Source organism: Solanum verrucosum, unplaced genomic scaffold, assembly GCF_900185275.1.
Source record: "Solanum verrucosum unplaced genomic scaffold, falcon-dt-bn FXZP01000261.1, whole genome shotgun sequence".
In the NCBI taxonomy this organism is placed as follows: Eukaryota; Viridiplantae; Streptophyta; class Magnoliopsida; order Solanales; family Solanaceae; genus Solanum; species Solanum verrucosum.
This window is the reverse complement of record NW_026019969.1, coordinates 11,556,437-11,580,547: the sequence shown is the minus strand read 5'-3', so window position 1 is coordinate 11,580,547 and position 24,111 is coordinate 11,556,437. Positions and strand designations below refer to the sequence as shown.

General features: G+C 32.1%; 4 protein-coding genes across 4 annotated transcripts; all 4 read right to left on the bottom strand.

Annotated features, from left to right (window-relative positions):
• Positions 1 to 1,115: 1,115 nt before the first annotated feature.
• LOC125815664 (pathogenesis-related protein 1A1) lies at positions 1,116 to 1,752 on the bottom strand. Its single transcript, XM_049495193.1, has one exon. The coding sequence runs from the start codon at positions 1,750 to 1,752 to the stop codon at positions 1,216 to 1,218; it is 537 nt and encodes a 178-aa protein (XP_049351150.1). The 3' UTR covers positions 1,116 to 1,215.
• A 3,313-nt stretch (positions 1,753 to 5,065) lies between these two features.
• LOC125815668 (pathogenesis-related leaf protein 4-like) lies at positions 5,066 to 5,648 on the bottom strand. Its single transcript, XM_049495198.1, has one exon. It carries the CDS (start codon positions 5,571 to 5,573, stop codon positions 5,085 to 5,087), a length of 489 nt encoding a protein of 162 aa, XP_049351155.1. The 5' UTR covers positions 5,574 to 5,648; the 3' UTR covers positions 5,066 to 5,084.
• A 1,021-nt stretch (positions 5,649 to 6,669) lies between these two features.
• Positions 6,670 to 11,391, bottom strand: LOC125815648 (protein trichome birefringence-like 13). Its single transcript, XM_049495178.1, has 6 exons — positions 10,916 to 11,391; positions 10,127 to 10,304; positions 8,956 to 9,096; positions 7,535 to 7,655; positions 7,289 to 7,423; positions 6,670 to 7,066 (listed from the first exon to the last, which is right to left on the bottom strand). Exons 1-6 carry the CDS (start codon positions 11,298 to 11,300, stop codon positions 6,803 to 6,805), a joined length of 1,224 nt encoding a protein of 407 aa, XP_049351135.1. The 5' UTR covers positions 11,301 to 11,391; the 3' UTR covers positions 6,670 to 6,802.
• A 682-nt stretch (positions 11,392 to 12,073) lies between these two features.
• LOC125815657 (probable pectin methylesterase CGR3) lies at positions 12,074 to 16,618 on the bottom strand. Its single transcript, XM_049495187.1, has 7 exons — positions 16,491 to 16,618; positions 15,218 to 15,346; positions 14,211 to 14,250; positions 13,983 to 14,021; positions 13,072 to 13,446; positions 12,876 to 12,931; positions 12,074 to 12,505 (listed from the first exon to the last, which is right to left on the bottom strand). Exons 2-7 carry the CDS (start codon positions 15,326 to 15,328, stop codon positions 12,353 to 12,355), a joined length of 774 nt encoding a protein of 257 aa, XP_049351144.1. The 5' UTR covers positions 15,329 to 15,346; positions 16,491 to 16,618; the 3' UTR covers positions 12,074 to 12,352.
• Between the last annotated feature and the right edge of the window lie 7,493 nt (positions 16,619 to 24,111).

Sequence of the window (24,111 nt, the reverse complement as noted above, 5' to 3'; positions counted from 1 at the left end):
ATTAATTAGTTGTTCTCTAAATTATTTTTACTTAATATATATAGAAATAATGTGATAAAATAAGTATATCATTATTAATTTTTTTAATTGATGATATCAAATTTAAATATGACAAATAAAAGTTAACGGAGTGTTTCATTAATTAATTTCTACTCAGGACCACCCTGTAATGGGTAAACTTCTACAAAGACGCCGGCCACCATCTCTAATATTCGTATAATAATAATATCGTGAGTTCATTTTTGGCCCCATTTCAAAATCCATCAAATGCTGTCCGGCGGCTAAACTAGCACATTTTAAAATATAAGGTGATTGCGCTTTATTGTTATTTTGTATTCGTATCTAATTTATGCTCTTCATGCTTTTTTTTTGCGAGACATAAAAAGTTATTTGTTTTAATATCATAATATTTCGCTGACATGATCTTAGTTTCTAAAAAACTTATGCCCAGTGACATGAATTCAATTCCTAAAGGGCAAAATCTTAATAAAGATCAGTCCATTTGAAAAAGATACAGTACAATTTCAAGTTTTTGCTTGAATTGCCCCTATTTTGAGGTGATCTTCAACTTCAATCTTGCGTTGTTCTATTTGGAGATTTTTGACCCTATGTCCCCCGGACTAAACTCATACGAATATCGAAGACTGGACAAAAAAATAATAATCTATTTTTACATCAATATACAAGATAAGGGATATATATAATGCCAAACCCCACATCACCCGGGTGGACATAACCTGGGTGATTGGACTAAAATATATTCCATTTGTTTAAAATATAATGACATACTTTCCTTTTTAGTTCGTTAAAAAAAATGACCTTTTTTTCTTTTTGATAACATTTTAATTTCAGTTTTTCACGTGGCATGTTTAAGGTCACAAGACTAAAGAACAATTTTATACATTTGACATAACTTTAAGGCAATTTAGGACCACAAGATTCAAAAATCTTCTTTATTTTCTTAAACTACGTGTCAAGTCAAACCAGATCACTCTTTTTTAAAACGGAGGGAGTATATATATACACCCAAAGTACCAACAGGAATATTTAAAACAAGAATATCATAATAACAAAATAAACCAACAAAACACTCATACATAACCTGATTAATAAACTAAGATAACATATAGCACTGGATTTTATTTTCTTTAATTAACAATTAAAGCTTTATTCATCCATGATCTGACTTTATCATGAAATTAATTGAACTCATAATTACACATCAGTTGGAAGCTCCAACTTGGAATCGAAGGCCGGTTGTTGATCTTCAAGATCACCGTATGGACGTCGTCCTATATAATTACCCGGTGGATCATAATTGCACGTTATAAAAACCCACCCACTGTTGCATCGAACCCTTGCACAACCAAGACGTACTGAATCACGCCAGACTACCTGAGTATAATGTCCACATACTTTTCCTGGTGCACAAGTATTCGAATTATAATCGTACCATTGCTTCTCATCGTCCCACATCTTCACGGCACCAGCCGCGTTCAGCTGGGGGAAAGCCGCGGCCAGGTTTTCGCCGTAAGGGCCATCAGAGTGGATCATTCCACAGTCACCAATTCTCTGATTGGCATAATTTTGGGCATAGGCTGCTAGCCCGTAGTCCCAAGTCATAGGGCCGACTCCAACTTGACTACGAGCTGCATTGTGAGCGTTAAGAAAATTCTCTTGAGGAGTTTGAGCTTGTGATGAATGAAATATAGCAAATGTAATGAAACAAACAACTAAAATGGAGTATTTCATTTTGGATTTTGATGAGAAAAAGGCATAGTATGGATGGGTTTTAATAGGGAGTTAAAAAGTTTGCAAGTTGTAAAAAAAATGAATTGAATGATTAGTTATTAATTAGCATAATTTTTAAGCCATATTTGAAAAGCATACAATGTTATAGTTACTATATTAAAGAAATGTTCGATCTATCATGCAACTATTCGTTTAAGCAAAAGCCGCCATTAAAAAAACAATTTTATTGATGAACACTATTATAATAATCATGATCATTATATTTGAACAGTTATATATATATAAAAGATGACCGTCCATCGGTATATTTTAACGTATTATAAAAGATATTTTTGGTATTATTCTATAAATAATTTACTAATCCCACTTTTATGGATTGATCCTCTAGCGACAAGTATGTAAGAATTATTTTTTACACAATATGTCAATATCATGTTACTTTTATATATATAAAGATGACCGTCCATCCGTATATTTTAACGTATTATTCTATAAATAATTTACTAATCCCACTTTTATGGAGTGATCCTCTAGCGATAAGTATGTAAGAATTATTTTTTACACAATATCATGTTACTTATATCATATCAACAAGTAAGATTCTAATTTGTAATTTTAAAAATAAAATAAAATAAAATATATGCTATATTATGTAAAAATAACTTGATAATATAAAAGTAGATAGCGGTATAATATTATTACTTATTAAAAGAAGATGAAACGTAGAACTTGGTGAGAGTATATCACTCTTAAGGAGTGTTTTCTACTCAATTAATTTTATAGTTGATTAGATAATTAAATTTTCCTATGCCTTGTCAATAGTCAATACGAATTTTTAACCATAGATAATACTACTAAACAAATATCGAGTAATTTAATTTGTTCTTTTATAAAAAATAAAGTTTTAATATTGTTTAAACTGATGCCGATATATATTCTCTTATTATATAAGAGAGAGTTTGAGGTTGAAGCAGGTATGTCTTTGTCGACGTATCTGCTTCAGCAATATTTATAGAAAGACTTTAAAATTTTATTTTCAAAAACTGTTTCCTTTTATTCTACTTTAATTTAATTAGTGTATAATTTTTTTTAAAATTGTGGAACCCACTTTAGCTATGACTTTTAGTTTTAAATTCATATCCTTTAATTATAGTTTTATTATTTTAAATATTAATAATCTTTATGTAAAATTTGTAATTACTTTGAGTAAAAAATCAACAGTCGATAAAGAAAAATACTTTAATTATGGAAATCTCAATATTCCTATTTACATTAGATTTGCGTGAAAAGAGAATAAATAAATTATAATTTATTTTAGAGTAAAAATTTAAAATCATTTAATCAATACAACTTAAAAATTGTCAATATTAACAATATTTATTAGATATTATCTTACAGATAATTTTATATTATTTAATTAACACCACTTAAAAATAAATTTATAAATAAATATTGGGCCTGTGTGGAAGTTTCATAACTAATATATAGTTAAGCGCAGCCAGCCTCCTTAAAATAAATTTTCGATGCAACTGGTGTTTCAGAAATAGGAAAGCCGCCATTAAATTAATACTTATAAGACTTTGAGCGTACCATTAGGATGTTTAATTAATTAATTTCAACCCATGACCACTCTGTATTGGGTCAACTTCAACAACATATCCACCATCTCAATAACGAACGATTTAAATAACAAAGTTATCACTGCATCGCGTAATATAGTCATGTACTATTAGTTTATTACTATCTGTTAAAGAATGACAAAAGTCTCACATTGGTGGTTAATAAGATTGGTAGATTCCTTATAAGGCTTGGGCAATCCTCGTTACTTTGAGCTAGCTTTTGGGGTGTGAGTTAGGTCTAAGACCTAATTTAACATGGTATCGGAGCAGAGCCCATTTCACCCAATGTTGGGGCCCCCAAAATCAAAAATGGTCACACATCAGATGTTAAGCACTTGTGTGAGGTGGGGTGTTAAAGAATGACAAAATTCTCACATTGGTGGTTAATGAGATGTATGGACTCCTTATAAGGCTTGAGTCATCCTCCTCTCTTTGAGCTAGCTTTTGGGATGTAAGTTAGGTCTATGACCTAATTTAACACTAGCGATATGACTAAAATGTGATTACTTGAATCAATGGGATTGTGATGTAAATCTTTTGGAAGATTTTTGCGATTTGTTTATTTAATTAAAACCCAAAACGTAGGTATCAATTAGAAAAAATAGGAACTAGATTAGGATACCTTTTCTTTTTCATATAAATAAAATATTGTTCTTTTTAATAAATATTTTAAAGTATAGCTATTTTCAATAAGTTAAAATTTTGACTAATTCCACAACTTTTCCGTTTATAATCCAAATTATGAAAGAGGAATACTAGCCAGGGCCCATATTTCAACCAGCCCAAAATGAGCCCAAGGATATCGTTATAAGCCCACAACAAGGTCTGTGCAGAAGTTGGTGGCCCACTCTCACCATTAAAATGGAGGAACAACACTGTTGCTGCCTATGCTCGAGACTACAGGTCATTAGGGCTGAAAAAATTAACTCATTAAAGTATGACATATTCGAGTTTGGGGCGAGTTAATTTATGTAAGTCAATTTATTTTGATTCGTCTAATTCAGCTCATTTAAAAGTTGGACTGATGTAGGTTAAATATGTAAACCAAATTAATCCATGCAAAACCTTATCAAATTATTTTTAAGAAAACTTTTTTTTTTTGTTTGATATGGTATATGATATCAATAATCAAGAAAAAAAAATTATTAGGCAATCAAACAGATGATCAAAAATTAAAAAAAACTAAAACTTTGTAAGAGTTAATCTATTAGATTATAACCTATTGCTTAGCGTATGTTGATCTAACTCATCTAAGCACAAAAGTATTTGAACGAGTTAATGATCATCTCATTTTTTAATGAAAAATTAATTTACTTTTGATAAGTCTATATTCAATCTCACTCGCCCATTTTACCGTCCAACAATCCATCTTAATTACAACTCTATAGTATTTAAAATCCACGAGATTTGACCCTAATCCAAAAGGAACATGAATAAAATTGATCTCATAGATATTCGTGATATCTCAAAGATATTGAAATTGAAGTTGATGATGATCATAAAATAAATAGTCAAATATACTTCATCCAAAAATAGACTTTAATATATTAATTAAATTCCATTTTGTTAATACAGGGCTAAGCTAAGGACAACTTCCCCAGCTATTACATGTCACATTACATATATTCTTGACTTGCATGGTATAAAAGTAATTTAATTATAATTTTTTTTTGTAACCATGCATCGTAATCGATTAATTAATTAATTAATCAATTAATAAGGTTTCTCGCCGATGTAATTTCCAGGTGGGTAATAGTTGCATGACACAAACCACCATTCACCATTCGAGCATTTCAATCTAGAGCATCCAACTTGTTGGGTATTTTTCCAGACAACTTGAGTATAATGTCCGCACATTCCTTCTCTACAAGTGTTGGATGCATAATCGTAGTTCGATTTCTCTCCTACCCATAAATTAACGGCCTGCACCGCTGTAAAATCGCCGGAGCCCATTGCAAGATTTTCACCATAGGGTGAGTCTGAATGCACCAATGTGCATTCACCTAATCTAGTGGTAGCATATTCATGGGCATAAGCAGCAAGTGTATCGTTCCATTTTAGAGGTGGAAGTGGCACACCAACTTCAGCACGGGCCTTGTTGTGGACTAGAACAATGTCTTTGGGCAAATTTTGGGCCAGTGAAGAATGGGCTAAACCTAAAACCAAGAACACAACAAAGGTTGAAAGCTTTGAGATCTCCATTTCCTTTTACTTTGCTATTTTTGAGGCAAATTTGAGGGGAAATGGAGAAGGGTGATTGTGTTTGTGATTTGAAAATGTGAGATGTTTTTGGTATTTATAGGCACATCCAAATGAGCGAAATTTTTTTAAAGCGAAAGCGCTGTGCCAACTTGCGTACATGATTTAAGCTTATGGTTAGCCCGTGAATGTTGGCATTTGGACTAGAGTGTCAAAGTTAGCACCATTGAAAAATGAGAGTATGGGATTAAAATTTGTGTTTAACGTTCATCATGACTTGACAAAGATAGAGGTTCACATGCCTAATATACCAAAGATAAAACTATGTTTTATTTTATTTTATTAGATAAGAAAATAAATTAACTTTTGTTTGACTGAAAGTGACATGCTAGGAGCCCATCGTTTTAGCATCAAAAGACACTAATAACTACAATAATACTAATTACATCTTATTCCTAGTCTTTTCCAAATTATAAAAATCCCTTAAATTTGGTGGAATCCGGATACACCGCATCCCAGTTTCGGATACATCCCGATACATCACACGTTTCGATTTTGGAGCGTTTTGATACATCGTGTAAAGTAATGTATAGGAGAATCGCGTAAAGTAATGTATAGGAGAGTAGAAATTTTGTAATTTTTTCAAATGGTAGGAATTTTTAGAGAATATGGTAAAATAAGTTATGTATTTAGGTAATTTTTTCTATTAAGCAAACCAAATAAGTTCATGTACAAGATTAGTTAAAATAAAAAAGAAAAAAAGAAGCCCTAATTATAGGAGTAATTCTAGGGCGTATAGACAAAGTAAAATAAAATTTACTTTTTAAAGTAAGAACCATAAATTAAGGACATGCAAAAATCACGCTGTAGACTTTTTAAAATTCGTTGTAATTGAACTGCATGTTAAGCAAAAGCAAAGATTAAATTAGTGCATCTTGGACAGAAAGTCATCAGTTGCAAATTAGTAAAGGTTCAGTTAATCGACGCTATTAGCGGGTGACTTTACGCACTCTTACTCATGAATCATGTGGAGTTGCAAAACTCTGAAGCAACCGTGCTCTTCAAATTCGGGTGGTGGAAGGGCTAGCGGCTGTTTTTCGCGAATTTTTAATATTCAGTTGCTAACTAAATTTTATAGATAAGGAATGAATACACCCAAGTTGTAACAAGATTGCCTTCAAGGAAGAAGATTGTAACAAATTAACATTAAGAATGAAATCGATTGTGATAACCTAGGTCCTATCTTCAACATTGCTTAAATATGCTACAAACAAGTCATTCCAGATATCTGTAAGTCCTGGTAAGCACCAGTGCATGCAATCATCATGTTTCTTCCCACCTGCTGTAGACGGATGGGCATCAGCTCTAAACTCACTCATATGAGATATGTCCAGTATATGAAATTTAGTGCCTTCAAAGGCCCTGTATAGATGCTGGTTCACAAGGCGAACCTCCACATTTGTTCCGTTATTTTTAAGGGAAAAGAGTTCCTCCACCTGGAAAACAGAACACAAAGGGATAACTTTCAGCGACCTATTACTTAGAGTGAAGTGGAGCCATAAGTGCTCAGTTGCAGGTGAAAGCAATTTTAACAGTTACAGGGCAAAGATTAAGTGTATTCCAACAATAACGGGGGTTGCCTGACACTTGGTAAACTACGGATAGTTTTTCTTCTTTTCTTTTTTTATAGTTAAAACTATTTAAATGGAGAAAGTTACCTCTTGAGGTGAGAGAGGCTGTGACCGCTGGCAAGAGCCACCTTGGTCCCAGTCACCTCCTTCAAAATGCCTTGGAGATTGGGTTCGCAAGAACACCGTGGTGCCAGGTCGCATCCTTTTGTCCACATAAGATATCTAGTAGAAACAACACACAAAGAAGATTAGAGAAGAAGCACATGTAAACTTCTGAAGCATAACTGAGACTAAAGTTTCTGAAGAGGCCTGAAGAAAAGGATAGAACAGTACCATATGCTTTAATACCATATCAAGCCCCCTTTCGGGGGACAGTGGAGGCACCACAGGATCGCCCTTTTCAAAGAAAAGCATGGGTGACTTTACTGGATCAAACTTTGAAGGAGCCCACCACCTTACAGAAGAATGGAAAGCAAGATAAGAAATCACTAATCAGTACGAAAAAATAATCAACGGAAACAAATTACTTAAAGATACAATAACTTAAGCTAACAGAATCCTGATCAAAAGAAAATTGAAGCTAACAGAATGTCAGTACAAAATTCCAGCAGGACACCTGAATCCTGATGACAGATAAAATCCACCACCTTGGGCCATAAACATCATGTTAAGAAACTATAGGTACTAAGATGCCCTGACTCGGCATCAATAATTCTATAAACACATTGTAATAAACCTGAAGAATCAGAGTCCATACAAGGCAACTCTTAGTGGTTTATGAATTTCACCCATTGATGATCAACCACTTCTAATTTGGAAAGTGAAGATCTATTATGGATCATCAGGAGGATGTCAACACAATTGAAGGATACAAGAACAGTAAAAACAGCAATTAGCGAAGAGCTGTACAGAACCTGTGGGGTGAGAACATAAAACAATGGGATGTAATTAGGTGACCATACCCCTCAAACTGCTCCTTGTGTTCTTCCCTTCCACTTTATCTTTGGTCAATCTCTTTTTGCCATCTAGAATAATCACCAAAAATCAAATGGCAACACTGAACAATTTTCCTAGATCTCATTTAATGTGGAGGTTGTCTCTCTTTATTACTTTCTTTTATAAGTAATTTAAGTCTCTTTACTCTTTACTAACTGATGGGCTGAATATATCTGTGTATTCTATCATAGTTTAGAAGGTTGTGCTTAAATGATATTCTGATTACAGTACCCTACTAATTGCTATATATTTCCTCATTTATCAGAATATCCAAACATGAGCATGCTAACATTTCACCATTGAGAACTTCCATCCAATGAGAAGTTTTACAATTGGATATTTGTTTTACTTATCTGGTAGTTTTTACAACTCGAAATGCAGGAAACATAAGTTCACTTGTTTTGTTAAACTGGTACCTCCCATGGCCTTTAGGACATCATTACAATGTGCTTTTCTTTCCCATTGGTAAATCTTGAGGATCCACAGACAATAGAAGAAGAGAATGAATAAACCGAGTTTTGGCTCCTTTTTGCAAATTCGCACAAAATGATTAGAGTTAATTCCATCAACATGGGTGAAAAAAATTACTAGAGTTAATCCCATCAACAGGGAGTTAGTATACCACTTGGTCAGAGCCAAAGATGCTACACTAAATAGACCATCAAGTATTAACCATGTCAAATTCACTTTTCACAGAAGCAAAAGTAGCCTCGACGTTCACACCAAAGGAATCTTATTATACAAGAAAATAGCCTTACCAGTGACCCGTGTTAAAGATGAGAATGTCGTGGAAACTTGGAGCTTCCGCCCATGTTCCTTCTGGTACATCAACATCAACTCTATAACCCTCCTTATATCCTAGAGATTCCAGTACCCCTCCATTGGCATTGGCTGACCACCTGTATAATAACAAATACAGAGAGTATATATGAAACTATGCAGAATGCAAAAGTAGTTGATAAGTTACTTAAGAACTTGGAATTGAGATTCGGCAGCAAGCCATTATCACCCATAAGATCCAGAAAATCACACTTACGAACTTAGACAAGAATTTATCAATTACTTAAGTCTTGAGTCATACAGGCATAAAACCACCACCAACAGTTTTCTGTTACAAATCTTGAGTCATACTGGCATAAAACCAGAACATTCTTGGTGTGTAACTAACAAAAACATCCTTACTAATTATATTTCCAATGCAGTTTGTTATACAAACTAGGCATACTCTAGTATCATCTACGTATTACTAGAGAAAACCTTCAAACCATAGAATCATATTTATGAAACATCAAAATCCCAATGGTTAGCCATAAACTGCTACGTTCCATGATTTAACCATGAACACATAAGAAACAGTTTCTTCATGAGTAACAAAGTACACTGCTACAACTGAGTAGATTCAGAAACCAACAACAGCAACATAACCCGTGAATTTTCACAAGTGGAGATGAGTGTACGCAGACCTTACATGTACCTCGTGGAGATAGAGAGGTTGCTTCCTAAAGACCTTTGGCTCAAGTAACACATAACAAATCTTGAATCACTAAGAAAACTTGAAACTTGTTTCTGTCTCCAATTTTCCTCAATATTTAACTAAAGGACTCACATAGATAAGAGAATAAAAATCCATGATCAACAGTGTACAGTGTACACTTCCTCAGTATAATTCTGTGAAAAACTAGTTGACAACTTCACTTCTACCCTATCACGCCTTGGGAAAAATAATGTCACAAGATGCACATGGCATATTGTAATTGAGATAAGTAACAGCAAAACTGTTACGCTCACAAGAAAAAGCAGATGTCTAAATGATGGTTCTAAATTCTGATCTGCATGACAGAAAACAGCCGTGTTGCCTAGTCTAACAATCTGTCGAATAACATGACTAAAACTACATTAACAAATGTGAAATAACTTATCAAATCTTACCTACCATAACGAGCCAATAGATTTGTCCGATGATATGAGATAGTAAGGTTATACTTCAGAAAGGTAAAACCACGATCAGCTCCAGCAGGGCGCCACTTTTTCACATCGCCTGGCGCCCGCTTTAAAGTGCAGAAAAGTGAAACAAACATGTTTCTGTTTAAGGAGTCCCCAACAAACCCTGCATTGTTTAACATCCATAAGGTCTAAAGGTTGCACAAGACTACAGTCAGAAAATAAGATAAAATAAAATTAGGCTTCAAAAGCTTGTTTTCATTAATTATTATCCATGTTATCAACCATAATCACATTTGGACCAACTATACAGAGAAGTTTCTGTGTGTTCAACCAAAGGTATATCAAGTATATAAAAGCCGCGGAGGCTCTAACTGTTTTGTCCTTGACTATATACAGACATTATATATATTATACACACACAAGTTTAAAGAAATCAAAATGGACAAAGGGAAGCCCAATGCACAAAGCATCCACATTTACACAGCAGTGTGGGGGGGAGGACCGCACTCAAAGGGATGTGATGTAGAGAACCTACCCATTGCTTCAATGCTCCCTTCGAATCCTTTTCAAAAAGTTGTATATATATTAAGTTCACCATTGTCTTTAAATCCTGAAACCGCCTCCGGGTTCAACAGACAAATATAACAGGACCAACAATTTTCATGATTTATCTTATTCTCTAAAGTAAAGCAACACAAGCTTTTATTATATGGAATTTGTTTCATTTCACAGCTCATACAGACAAAAATAAGCAGAGGTAGGAAAGAGAAGTACCGATATTGGTGTCTCTGAAGCGGTGAAGGAAAGAGAGAGGATCGAATTGAGGGAGATCACATTGATAGGGTTTCCAACGCCACTTAACAATGTCAAGCGCATTTGATTTTTTACTGCCAATGCAACTCCATCCTTTATAGATCTCCTTACAACTGTTATCATAGCGCGGGGAGTTGATACTCGGATCGTAAATCCATTGTCCGTCGGTGAAGTTACACGACTTGGAGTATAACGCTTTATTCTTCGCCGAATTGGCTTGATGTGAGGTGTTGAAGATAGAGAAAAAGAGGAAGAGAGAAGCGAAGCTGAGAAGCGAGAGAAATGGACAAGAGGGAGAGAGTGATAATGAAGAAGGCTGCTTCAGTTTCTTCCATTGATTGGCCATGGAAGCTAAGCCTTTCACTGTATCACTTCACTGTGAGCAAAGTTTGTTGCGACTTGCCAGTTGCAAATATTTTTCAGATCCGGGTATACATTTTTTTTTTCTATGTTCTTTTGGAGGTTCCTTAAAAAGATAAAAAGAAAATAATTTTCTCTCCAAATTATTTAAGGTGACTGTACAAATCCATTTATTCACCACCTTTACATTGATCTTTATGAGAAAAATAGATTGGTGAAATATTTCAACTTAGAAAACCTCAAAAATTATAAATAACCTACAAAACTTCTTTTACAGGCTTTTTTTAGTAATCTTTTTAGCAGAAATTTATATTTTTACATATAATAAATCTGAAAAAGAATATTTTCTTTATTCAAATAATAGGAAGACAAGAGATCTCATTTACTTTCCCGAGTCTAGAAAAGGTTTTTATGAATACAGTGCATTTCGTAGTGCAGATCGACTTGGGTTCCTTGCTACAGACTCCCAAGAAAAAATACACCAAATTCCTAACAAATTAGCCCTGCAGCAAATCAATGTGTCACTACGAAAATAGATAAAGTGATTGTTAATAAACCAAGCTCTTGTGGAGCATTCGGAAATCATTAAAAACCAACACCCAAATACAAATTAACGACTCCCCAGTAGACAAATAGTACACGGATTAATAGAATAAGCAATTATTTCACATAATCTGGATTGGATATTTTAATGCCAGTAAGAAACTCAGAGTTATAAACAAATAATTAATTTCAGACGAACCAGAGTACACAATATGACAAAAGAATCATAAATTACTTATTGATCTTAGCTTATACAGTACTAATTCTCAAATAATGTTTTTGGTCTGGACATGCTAAAACCAGCTATGTTTGCAGCTACAAGGAGCAATACCAATTGACAGCAAGCTCCTAGCCTATTTTACAATACTTGTGAAACCTATCATACAGAAACAACTTCCTCCAACAAAAATTGTCAACTTTTCAACACTTGGAGCATGTCATTTAATACAGCTGAAGACGCTTAGTATCTTTTAAACAGAGATGTGTGTTTTATTATCAAAGAAGTGGCTTGAGGTGGAAAACTTGGCAGGCTGGCTTGTAAGACCTCTTGGCTGCTGCTTGTTCAAATTTCTTAGTTACAGGTTCATTCTCTTCTAAGCTGGTTTGAATGAAAAATCTAATCCACCAGGATGAGCTCCGCAATTTGGCCTACATAGAGAGAAAAATAAGCAAGGTAAAGTTTATATGCTTTGTAAAAGAAGAGAACAGGGTTAAATTAGCTAACACCATTACTCTCTGCAATGTGAGAAGTTAGGCATTATAAGCAAATAGAGGATCCCGTGTAATTAAAAGCCAAGACTCTTGCTATAAATAGCTAATCATGACTCCATTATTGTGCAATTGAACCATCGGTATTCAATCTCAAGGAAACATCAATTACAGTAGCTATAATATTTTGAAAAACCTTTTAGATACTTGAACAAGTCAAGTTGCATGGATCAGAACTGGGGAGTTATAGATGAATAATCATCATCAAATTTTAATTATGCACTACGAAAAGATCAGATCATTGACTTACTGGCCGGCCAAATTTTGACAGCTCCGCCCCTTTAACCTTTTGCTGACCAGGGTAACCTAAAAAAACACTCCAATACTTTAGATAAATGTCGAGTGGATCTTATTAACCCTACCTCAGTTTTACATCACCAGTTCTAAAATGAAAACCAGCTGATCCATTTAAACAAAATTTAAGGACCAAAGTTCTTAGTGTTTACCAGATAAAATAACTAAACCATCAGCAGCCACCCTTGCCAACTCTGGAAGAGTTCTGTTAAGGTATCTTGGAGACAAGTAATCCACTGCATCAGATACTATGACTAGAGAGAACGACTTTGAACGGTAGGGGAGAGAAAACTTAATATCGGCTACTCGAACAATCCCTTTGTGAACAAGAGCCTTGCAGTTGCTATCAGTTTCATCTAAATCATATGGTTCAATGCCCCAAGCTTCAGTATCCTCTTCTTTTAATAGCTTAGAGACCACTGAACAAGTGTCAGGGCCTACGTGCAACACTTTCCGCATGTTATCCCCATATGCTTTCTTCAGTACAGGTAATGCTCTGTGAAGCTCTGCTGTGCATGAAGTACCACCTAACAAAATTGTAAGCGAAACAAAAACAACATAAAGTCCAACGCCAAACATCTATGACAATAATTGAAATCTTCCTTTGCCAGCAATAACGAAATAATTAAGGAACAGAGAGACTAACAAATAATGTTTGGCTAAGCATTTCTTAACAGCCAGTAAGATTAACATTGACAAATTCCAAGTAGTTACACCAAGCACACATTATATAAATGAGAAATCAAGCCTTTCTTACAAATACCATGTCATGGATCTACTTGGGGTGAAAGACTTCAAGCATTCAAGAGAACAGAAGAAAATATGAAGAATGCTATTTTTCCCACATAACAATACACCTAGAGAATCACATCAGCAAGATCATCGCTATGCTCTAATTACAGACTCTTGGTTATATTTTATTTTTTATTTTTTCGATAAGGAATACTCTAATTGCAGTCTTTTCTATCAGTTCCATTGGAAATAGGAAAACTTCCTAGCAACTGGGTCATATGCTGTCATGCCAGCAAAAATGCAAATTTGATTCAGTTACATAGATGGTTACCTTCAAGTCTACTAAAAGCATCTGCTGCACTTCTTCCACCTATCAGAGAAAACAGTAAAGGGTTCAGAATTAAGAAGGCCTGTAACAGAATAATCATGTGCAATAATCTTAGAAAATAATGATAGAGGATATACTCATCCAGAATCATATGATCAGGAGATTATATGATGACATGAACAACTGCTTAGACAGCACACAATCATGGTAAAGAAATATATGGCTACGAACCTGAACTATGATATACGTACCCAATGATCAGCAATGCACCCTGAAATTTACATAAAAAGTGATCATATCAATGGCTATTATAGGATTGGGATTATTTAACAAGATCCAAATATTAAGAAAATCAAGACAGACACACCATCAAATAGCAACATTTTATGAATACTTAACACTGAAAAGGAAACAGAGATGCCTAGGCAATAAGAAAAATGAGCTCATATCAATGGTAAAAGGCCCATGAATGGAATGATAGCATGCTGATTCAACAAGAGTAGAAATGAAAATATATATGTGGAATAACATATATCTAAGTAAAACAGATGTATTTCACCATCAGGTAATGTAGCATCTACTTTGAATGGCACTAAGCATAGGAGATTGAGAACCTTAGGCCAATTAAATCAAGTACTCCCAAGTCCTATGTCATTGAAGGGATTTTGCTAGTCCTCATGAGATTGCTTTACATTAAACCATACAAGACAAGACCTCAATTATATTGCCTTCTTTGACCCTACTTTTTTGTTTCTGCTTTAGCTTCTCAGTTTTAGGGATGAATTGATTGGATACACATAGAGAAGAGCTTGCATGACAATAAACATTTAAAAGGCATATTCATAAGTAGTTCCCTAGTAATTGTGCTGCTTCATAGCAAGTCTCTTCAGTTATCCCCCAAAAAACCTATAATAAGCTGCCCTTCTCCAACAAAGATTTGAGAATATGACAGTTTTTCATGATTTTGCTTATCTTGAAAATGAACTCTAGTTCCAATTACATTGTTACAGGTACCATGTAATTGACTGTATAGTTAAAAATGTGCTTGCAAGGAAGTAAATCCTTTTAAAGAGAACAGTAAAGTTGCAGATTCTTTGTTGTTACTCTGTTGTTATGATGAAATTAATTTCCTTATGATTTTCTACATAACCAAACCCTTCATATGAAAAAATGTCAAACTTTATTAGTAATAAGTACACTATCAAAGGGCAATAATAACAAAAGAGATTGGCATTTACCACAACAAGTCCTAAGGACAATAAAGGAGATGGACGTGATTTGGGGTGAAAGGATCCCACAAATGGAATGCTCCCAGTATCTGCAAAACGGCGAGCTGGCCTTCTTGACATACTGACGAGTAGTAATAACTGTAGCATATACAACATATATACAAGTTAATAAAAAGGTTATGATTGCTGTTCAAAGTATTGTTATTTCAGTTGATGAGTACAGCAATATAATTGACACTAGGCAAAAAGAGATGTGTGGTATAAGATGTCTTCTGATAAGATTGGAGATTTAAGATGGAGTAATAATAAGCATTATATGAAAAAATTGTTGTATATTGTACAAATCGCGATAGAAGAATTTGACAGTGGAAATGACATGATAATAGTAACTCCCCTATGCCAAGATACTTTTACCATTCAGTAGTACTGAAAGGCACAACAAGCTAGGTTCTTTGTAACAGTATACATAAGCAGATGGAAACAGATCATTTAAAAATTCTCTCTTCACCTGTAACTTTCTTGGCTTCGGAAATGTTCAAATTTCATACAGGACATTCACAATATAGGAACAACATCCTAATAGATCCACATCTATTAGATCTAGAGATGAACACTATTCACTCCGGTAGTTCAAAGTTGTTATTATCCAAATCATGGCAGACACAGTAGTTGCACACTGGGAACCATATACAGAACTGATATTTTTAGAAATGGGTGCAGTGCTACTCTGCAAAGTAACTTAAAATCTCGGATCCGCCTCTTTCTGACATGTCTACTATTATAACATTGGAGTGGAATCTTCTAAAGTAGAAATTTATCCCAAGAAAATCTTATTGCAGCAAGAACATCCACCAAAAATAGAAAAAAAAAGAAAGGAGAGAGGATCCTCTAAGTCTCTGCCTAAACAAGGAAAGGTTAGCAACTTAAACAAAGCTTGTATTAAAATCAAACTTAGTAAACTAAAAACTAATCCAGTTTCTCTATACATATCCATTGTAATTCAAAATTAAACTAAATTGCAGCTCTTTTACTAAATTGTAACTGTTCCATGTGCTTCAAATAGTAGTGAATCTTCAGAATATCAACATTAAGCAAAGAATTAAACTACATTAAAACCTAGAAACACACGAACACGCTTCGAAGATAGTTAACCTTCGGAATGAAATTATGAATGAACTGAACATACTCGAACTACATTAACTGCATAAACATAGAACTAAAGACTTCAACTGTATGAAGTGGGTAACAATGGAGGAATAATCGGGTCGGGTTGTGGAGCTACCTGGGTTGAAAGATGAGTGTGAAGTGAGATCGAGATCTTGAGGATGAAGGTGGGATCTGGATCTGCTTGCTGTGGTTTTACTAGTAACTGTGTCGTCTGTGCTGGGGAATCTTTAGAGGGAAAAATAAAAATAAAACTTCTTTAACTTTATGCCATAGATAATGTTTTTTTTTTAAATTATTATTCTCCTTTTTAATTTGTTTATTAATTTAACATATGGAGGTTATGGGCCTGTGTGGATCATTTTCGGGTTAGGAATTATGGCCCGGTAACAGTTCAAAACTCGGTGGAATGTGACATATCGGCCCAACACTGGGCCTTGATTAATGGTTTCTGAATTTAGAATCTAAATGCTGAGGTTTGGAGCTCTTAGATAGTCAATTGTAATAGTTTCCCTTGATTACAATTCGCGAATGATTTCTGAATTTAGAATCTAGATGCTGAGGTTCGGAGCTCTTAGATAGTCAATTGTAATTGTAAATTGAAGTAGGGAAAATTATGCGTATAAGCAAACATATACTAGTTAAACATAGCTATATTCATGATGTATCTTTTCAAATTTTTTGACAATTTTGAATCAAAATTAAAAGGATCTTCAACAAACTAGGAGAAGAATTTTGAATCTCAAAATTTTCAACAATCTTGAATCAAAATTGAAAGGATCTTCGATGAACTTGAAGATTAAAAAGGAAATCGTTTGTCAAACAACAATTCCATCACTTTTGTATCCTTCATAACTCACCTTGCTTATCCAAAATTTCGACAATTTTTTTTTAATCAAATCTGAAAGGTTTCTTCGTTGATGGAGGGACCAATTTGAAATTTTGTATTTATTCATTTTGATTGGATTGCCTCTGTATGATTGACAGTAAGAAGAAACGTAAGCGTAATTTATGGGATTTAATTAATTTTCAGATTTTATTTCTATTTTAGAGCAATAGAAAGATTCTTTTTGTATTAGAATTAATGTATCTGGAAGGTACAAATTTTAAGAGATTATTGTAATTAGAAAAAGAATAGGGATATGATGTAATTTATTCTTTATATTATGGGATTTAGGTAAGTTATACTTTTATTAATAGTACGTGATGATTTTATTTGAACAAGATCTGATGCGATATTTATTTTACTCAAAATTGGATCTCTTTATTCTTTACCATATATTCTTCCGGATATTTATTCTCTGACACCGGCTTAAAGCACTAATTATAATGTCATTGCCGACGCATAATCTAAGATTATACGGAGAAGTAGATTGAGAACAATAAATGCAAAAAACATAAATTCCACCTAACTTCATTTGTGATGCAATGACCTATTGATTGATTTAGAGAGCGTTTAGATTGACTTAAAAAATGTATTAGTCATTTTTACTTGTCACTTATTTCTAAAAAATAATTATTTGTTTTCATATTTTATCTTCAACATTAAATACTTATTTTTCAAATCATTTTCTAAGACATTATTTAGGAGATAGTTTGGTAAAATATCTATATCATTAATTATTTTTTTAATAGGTATGTCAAGTATATGTGAACGGATGGGGTAGCTTTTAAGTCAAAAATAAAATAAAAATTCAAACTTAAATGACTTTTAAGTCAAAAAACAAAAGGAAAAAAGGGCAAATATACCCCGAACTATCGTAAATGGTATGCAGATACCCTCCGTCATACTTTTGGGACATTGGTCCCTTGCCGTCAAAAAACTAGAGCATATATGTCCTTCACTTCTAACGGAAGACTAAATAGGGACACGTGGCGCAATCTTATCCGTCAATTTGATATTTAATAAATGTCGGGCCGGTTGATAAGATTATGACACATGTATGTCCGTTAGTATGAAGGGTCTATATGCTCTAGTTTTTGGACGGCAGGGGCACCAATGTCCCAAAAATATAACGGATGGTATCTGCCTACCATTTATGATAGTTCGGGGGTATATTTGTCCTTTTTTCCAAAATAAAAATGTAGGGGAGACCTACATTTGATTTTTAACTTATTTTAAGTCATTTTAAACTTAAAATTAGCCTAGTCAAACGCTTCCTAACTTATTTTAAGTAGTTTTTGATTTATTTTCAGTTATTTTTATATTTATCAACACTTCTAAAAATCAAAAACTGACTTAACATATTTATCAACACTTCTAAAAATCAAAAACTGACTTAAATGTAGATTTGACAAACTTTTAAGTCAATCCAAACACCTTCTTAACTAGCTTGTATTAATTTTTACTATCTTTCAAAAATAATCTTTCAATTTTTACCTTCATTAAATATGTTATTGTTTAACTTTTATTAACTCATTGAGATGTGTAATCATTTGTCCGTTAATTAATTACTCCTATTAAATTTAAATTTGGCAAGTAACCAAACATGTCATTTTAATTACTACTCCCTCTGTCCCATTTTTTATGTCATACTTTTCTATAAATAGCTAGACCACAATACTTGTCATTTTATAAAATTTATGCATAAATTATCATATTTTGCCTATTATACCCTTGATAGAGTAGTTAATTAATCTTGAAAATGTATCCATCATTTATTATAAAGTTGACTTAAGTAGACATTAAATAAAGATAGAAGGGTAAAATTACATCATTTCTTAATGCAAGTACAAAGTAAAAAGATGACATATGAAATTGAGACGGAGGGAGTATTATTTTTCAGATTAGCATAGGCTAGTTAATTAATCTTGAAAATGTATCCATCATTTATTATAAAGTTGACTTAAGTAGACATTAAATAAAGATAGAAGGGTAAAATTACATCATTTCTTAATGCAAGTACAAAGTAAAAAGATGACATATAAAATTGAGACGGAGGGAGTATTATTTTTCGGATTACCATAGGCTACTTGTCTGTTTTGAATTATTAAATGGACCATGTTCCATGTTCCATATTACATCTTGACAAGTATGTGTATACTTCTTTTCTACTATATAGAAGAGCCAAGTTGAGGACGATTAAGGGCAAATTTGTCATTTCATAGAAATTCTAGAATGTTTGTTTCTATGTTATGGCATCAAAAAAGTGGTAATAGATTTATAATGATAGTACAATTAAATATATTTTTCTAAATGTCGTGTATTCTAATGATGTGACATTTAATATGGACCCATATTTTCAATCACATTTTATATTAAGATATTACTCCCTCTGTCTCAATTTACGTAACACTTTTCATTTTTCGAGAGTCAGACAGTTTAAGTTTGACAGGAAATTTGCGCATGAAATCTTTAATTTTTTTTTAAATGAAATTTATATATTTGTAAACAACGTAAAAAGTATTATAAGTCACAACAATTGGTAATTCAAAATGTTTAAAAGATTTATGAAAAATTTAGGGATAAGGGTCTGAAAAATACCTCAACTTTGGTCGAATTTGTTGTTGCGATACTAAACTTTCATGAGGACCTATTACCCCCTTGAACTATTTAATAGTGTATTTTTTACCCCTGAACTATTTAATAATGTATTTTAAAGGTATATATATGCCCACGTGAGCACATTACTATTTATAATTTTGCAATATTTTTTATGTCCACGTAAGCAAATATATATGTTTAAAATGCAGTATTAAATAGTCTAGTGAGGTAATAAGTCCTCATGAAAGTTTAGTATCGCAATAGCAAATTCGACCAAAGTTGAGGTATTTTTCAGGCCTTTATCCTAAAAATTTATGGTCAAAGTTAGACTTGTTTGAATCTCGAAATCCGAAAAGTGCCACATAAAATGAGACGGAGAGAGTATAATTTATTTTAAGTAATATTCTTCTATATCATAAAGTAAAGAACTTCATACTATGAAGTCACATAAAAATATTCATACCAATTTTTCATAAAACATCAAATTTGTAAATTTTCATAATAAAATAAATTACATATTACAATGAGTAAATAAATTTATAATGTGAAATTTCTTTACACTAATATGTATATGACATAACTTATTTAAATATATAGTTTGTACTCCATTTTTTCATAAGTAATTTTCAACTATAAGTAAATTATATCTTATAATTTTCATGTTGTTTCATTATGACAATTAACATATGACATATGTCTATAAATCAAAATAGTTCTTACCTCCTTAAAATACATTACGTAATTTACTTTTATTTATATATACTATATTAGGTATAGAATATTATTCCATTTTTTTTTTAATTGATTTTTTTTTTAAATATGTAGAATTTAGGAAAAAAGGTCTGAAATATATTCGAATTTTGACCGAACTTGTTGTTATAATACCGAACTTTGGAAATGACCTTTTACCCCTTACATTATTTAATAGTGTATTTTAAAGGTGTATATGTGTCCACGTGAACATCATAAATATTTCATCATTATAAATAGTAATGTGTCCACATGGGCACATATATACCTTTAAAATACACTATTAAATAGTGCAGGGGGGTAAAAGGTCCTCCATAAAGTTTGGTATCGTACCCGCAATTTCGACCAAAGTTGAAGTATTTGTCAGACCATTTTTCCTAGAATTTATGTAAATAAGTTTCAAATGTTATTATTTTATCATCAGTTGATGTTATTTAATTAAAATGTTTTATAAACAACTTTACTAAGCTACTATAATTTCTATCACGTAAATTTTGTAATGCTTTTTTATTCTCTTCATACATTGTTTCATTATGGATAGTACATTGTTTCAACATGGATGAAAATTCCTTTGAAATTCTCTTTGTTGCTAAATGTTTTATTGATTTTGGTTTAGAAGTTTGGCCCGGTTTTTTGGTATCGTAGGGAAGGGATTGACCTTTCTAACGCATATTCAGTCGTACCGGCATGGCCCCATTGATTTGTTTTCGATCGGAGCATCAAGTCTAAGAAAAGGCCCAAAATAGTCCCTTATTTTGGGGTTAGGACTCTATGTCATCCTTGATTTTTCATATAAAGCAGTAGTAGTCTCCCATGTTTATAATATTACTGCATTTTTTGTTTCTCCAAAACTTTTACCTATTTTTAATATTGATTTTGTCCACAATTTTATGTATGTAATATTCAATAATCTTTTATATATATATTTTAAATATCTCCATGTGAGAGAAGATGAGAACAAGAGCACCTTATTCTATTAAGTAGAAATATTATTGTAGCTTAGCTAAGAACACCTTAACATATACCGTTTCAAGAAAAGAAAAGTTTGTACTATTGCACGTGAAAATTATGTGATGAACCTCTTGATTTTAGTTGCAATACATTTTCTACTAAACAAAACAAGGTGATCCACTTCTCACCTTCTCTCACAAAAGTTATTATTCTAAATATATAAAAAGACGATTGAACATTTCATACATAAATTGTGGATAAAATCAATGTTAAAAAATAGACAAAAAACTGGGGAAGGATCAAAAGTGCAATAATATTGCAAATATGTAGTATTAATACCGCTCCATATGAAAACTCAAGAAGGACTTTGAGTCCTAACCCAAAGATAATGGACTATTTTGCACTATTTCTCGATTTTGTACTATATAAGATATGAAGTAAAGCATAGTCTTCTTTCTCCTCATCTTTTGTTATTTCCTCCATTTCAAATTTATATGACACCATTTGACTTGACACAAAGTTTATGAAAGAAATAATTTTAAAAAAATTGTGGTCTAAATATTCCTTGACCATTTGTATAACTATAAATAATTTTGTTAACAGTAAAAGGAGTATTTTAAAGTTAGATTATTTTCTATTATGAAAATGTGACATTCTATTTGCAACGTATAAAAAGAAAATTGTTCCACATTAATTGAGTCTAAAAAAGCATTTCTGAAAAATTAATAGGGTCCGTTTGATTTTTATCAAAAAGGTGATAAGGACCGTCCTACTTCTTCACTCTTATACATAACAAAAGTTTGATAATATAAATAACTCTTCTACATAATAAAATCTTGATAATACAAAGAGTTATGAAAAAGGTTATGAAAAAATACCAATGTTATTATTATTATTTGATTCAATATGTGTGTTATATATAATATTAAAATGAGTATGAGAGATATATTTTCAAATTTTAGTTATGGAAACTTAAAAAACTTATAAGTTTCAATTAATTTAGTTGAAATAGAAAAAAAATAATATTGTAAAGTGCAATTCATTCTATATCGTGTTTTAAAATATTCATGATTAACATTTTAAAAAAAAAATAAACATATATAATATAATAAAATTACAATAATATACAACTTAAGATAATCTCTATTCCCTCTCAAATACATCTCTATCCTCTTGGACATATCTCTATCCCCCTTGCATCCATCCCTTTCCCCTCTCGAATAGATCCCTTCCATTAAATAATATATAATTTGCAATATATCGGACAAGCAAGAAATGTATCCGAGAGCAATAAAACTCAAGAATTTTTGTAATTGAAGAAACTTTTGGAATAGGATGTAATAAACCCCCAAATGTATTTTTTTTTTGTAAGTTATACTATAATTTATGATGGGCAAATTACAGAAATCACATACTTTTAAGGCAAAATTACAATTTATCCCTTAAAAATTTATAATTACAAAAATCCCTCAAACGGATACAATAATATAAACGCGATACATTAATCTGATGGGCAAGATACATTAATCGTTAAGTAAGATACATTACATATTATACATGATACACTAATCTGATGTGCGAGATACAATAATATAAGCGTTGATACATTAATCTGATGCGTGAGATACATTAATTTGATGCGCGAAAATGAGGGATTTTGGAGATTTGTAAAACTTATAGGGGATAATGATAATAAGGAAACTAAAAGGTGAGATTTCTATAATTTTTTCATTTAATATTATAATATTGAGCCAGTAAATGGGCCTTTGAATATCTAGTATATATATACACACTTTATAAACCAAATCGTAACCGACATTACGTGAAGCCAACATTTTTTGTCTAGTCCCACCATAGGAGATCCCGCTTTTAAGCACAAAGACAATGACCATTATTAAGTGCGTATATTACATTCTTAATCATACCTAAATAGTTAGTTAATTAACTAATTAATATGAGTGAATCAGTATTAATATTTAATTATGTTAGTTCAATAATACAATAATATGTACTTTACCTAGTTGTGTCGCAGCTGTCATATATGTCAGAGGATCACTACCACGAGATCAGTACGAAACATAAAAAATTTGAGGTGCTAAGATTTGGCTAAAATAATTAAGTAATATAATACTATGGTACCACTAATTAAATGAAGAGAAAGTGCATCCTACAAATAGTAAATCCGAACTCGTGTGGAATGGTAGATTAGCAGGGATTATGTTAATTAATCATATTACATACCCCACCATAATTTTAAAAAAATAAAATAAATATAGGATACACGTAAATCTGTGGATAGTGAACATGAGTATTTTGAGTGTATAAGATTGGTACTCTGTAATTAATTAATTGATGTAGACTACTTGATAACATTATGAGCAAACATATTTAAAAAAATTGTTAATTTACGTGACACCTTTTGAGAAGTGAGACTAAAATTATTTTTTTTAACATAGTTATTGTGACTTATAATTCTTGTTAAAAAATTTCTAAGATATGTAAATTTTGTTTTAAACTTTTTTATGTTTGAATTCATGATTAAATTAAATAGGAT

Excerpts from the sequence above, each read along its gene's own strand:
- LOC125815664 (XM_049495193.1), bottom strand. The coding sequence starts at position 1,752 with ATGAAATACTCCATTTTAGTTGTTTGTTTCATTACATTTGCTATATTT.
- LOC125815668 (XM_049495198.1), bottom strand. The coding sequence starts at position 5,573 with ATGGAGATCTCAAAGCTTTCAACCTTTGTTGTGTTCTTGGTTTTAGGT.
- LOC125815657 (XM_049495187.1), bottom strand. The coding sequence starts at position 15,328 with ATGTCAAGAAGGCCAGCTCGCCGTTTTGCAGATACTGGGAGCATTCCA. Across the intron at positions 14,251-15,217 it reads TGTCCTTAGGACTTGTTGTG|GGTGCATTGCTGATCATTGG; the intron begins GTAAATGCCAAT and ends TGTAAATTTCAG. Across the intron at positions 14,022-14,210 it reads GTACGTATATCATAGTTCAG|GTGGAAGAAGTGCAGCAGAT; the intron begins GTTCGTAGCCAT and ends TTTCTCTGATAG.
- LOC125815648 (XM_049495178.1), bottom strand. The coding sequence starts at position 11,300 with ATGGCCAATCAATGGAAGAAACTGAAGCAGCCTTCTTCATTATCACTC. Across the intron at positions 10,305-10,915 it reads CTTCAGAGACACCAATATCG|GGTTTGTTGGGGACTCCTTA; the intron begins GTACTTCTCTTT and ends TAAACAATGCAG. Across the intron at positions 7,656-8,955 it reads ATCTTTAACACGGGTCACTG|GTGGTGGGCTCCTTCAAAGT; the intron begins GTAAGGCTATTT and ends TTCTTCTGTAAG.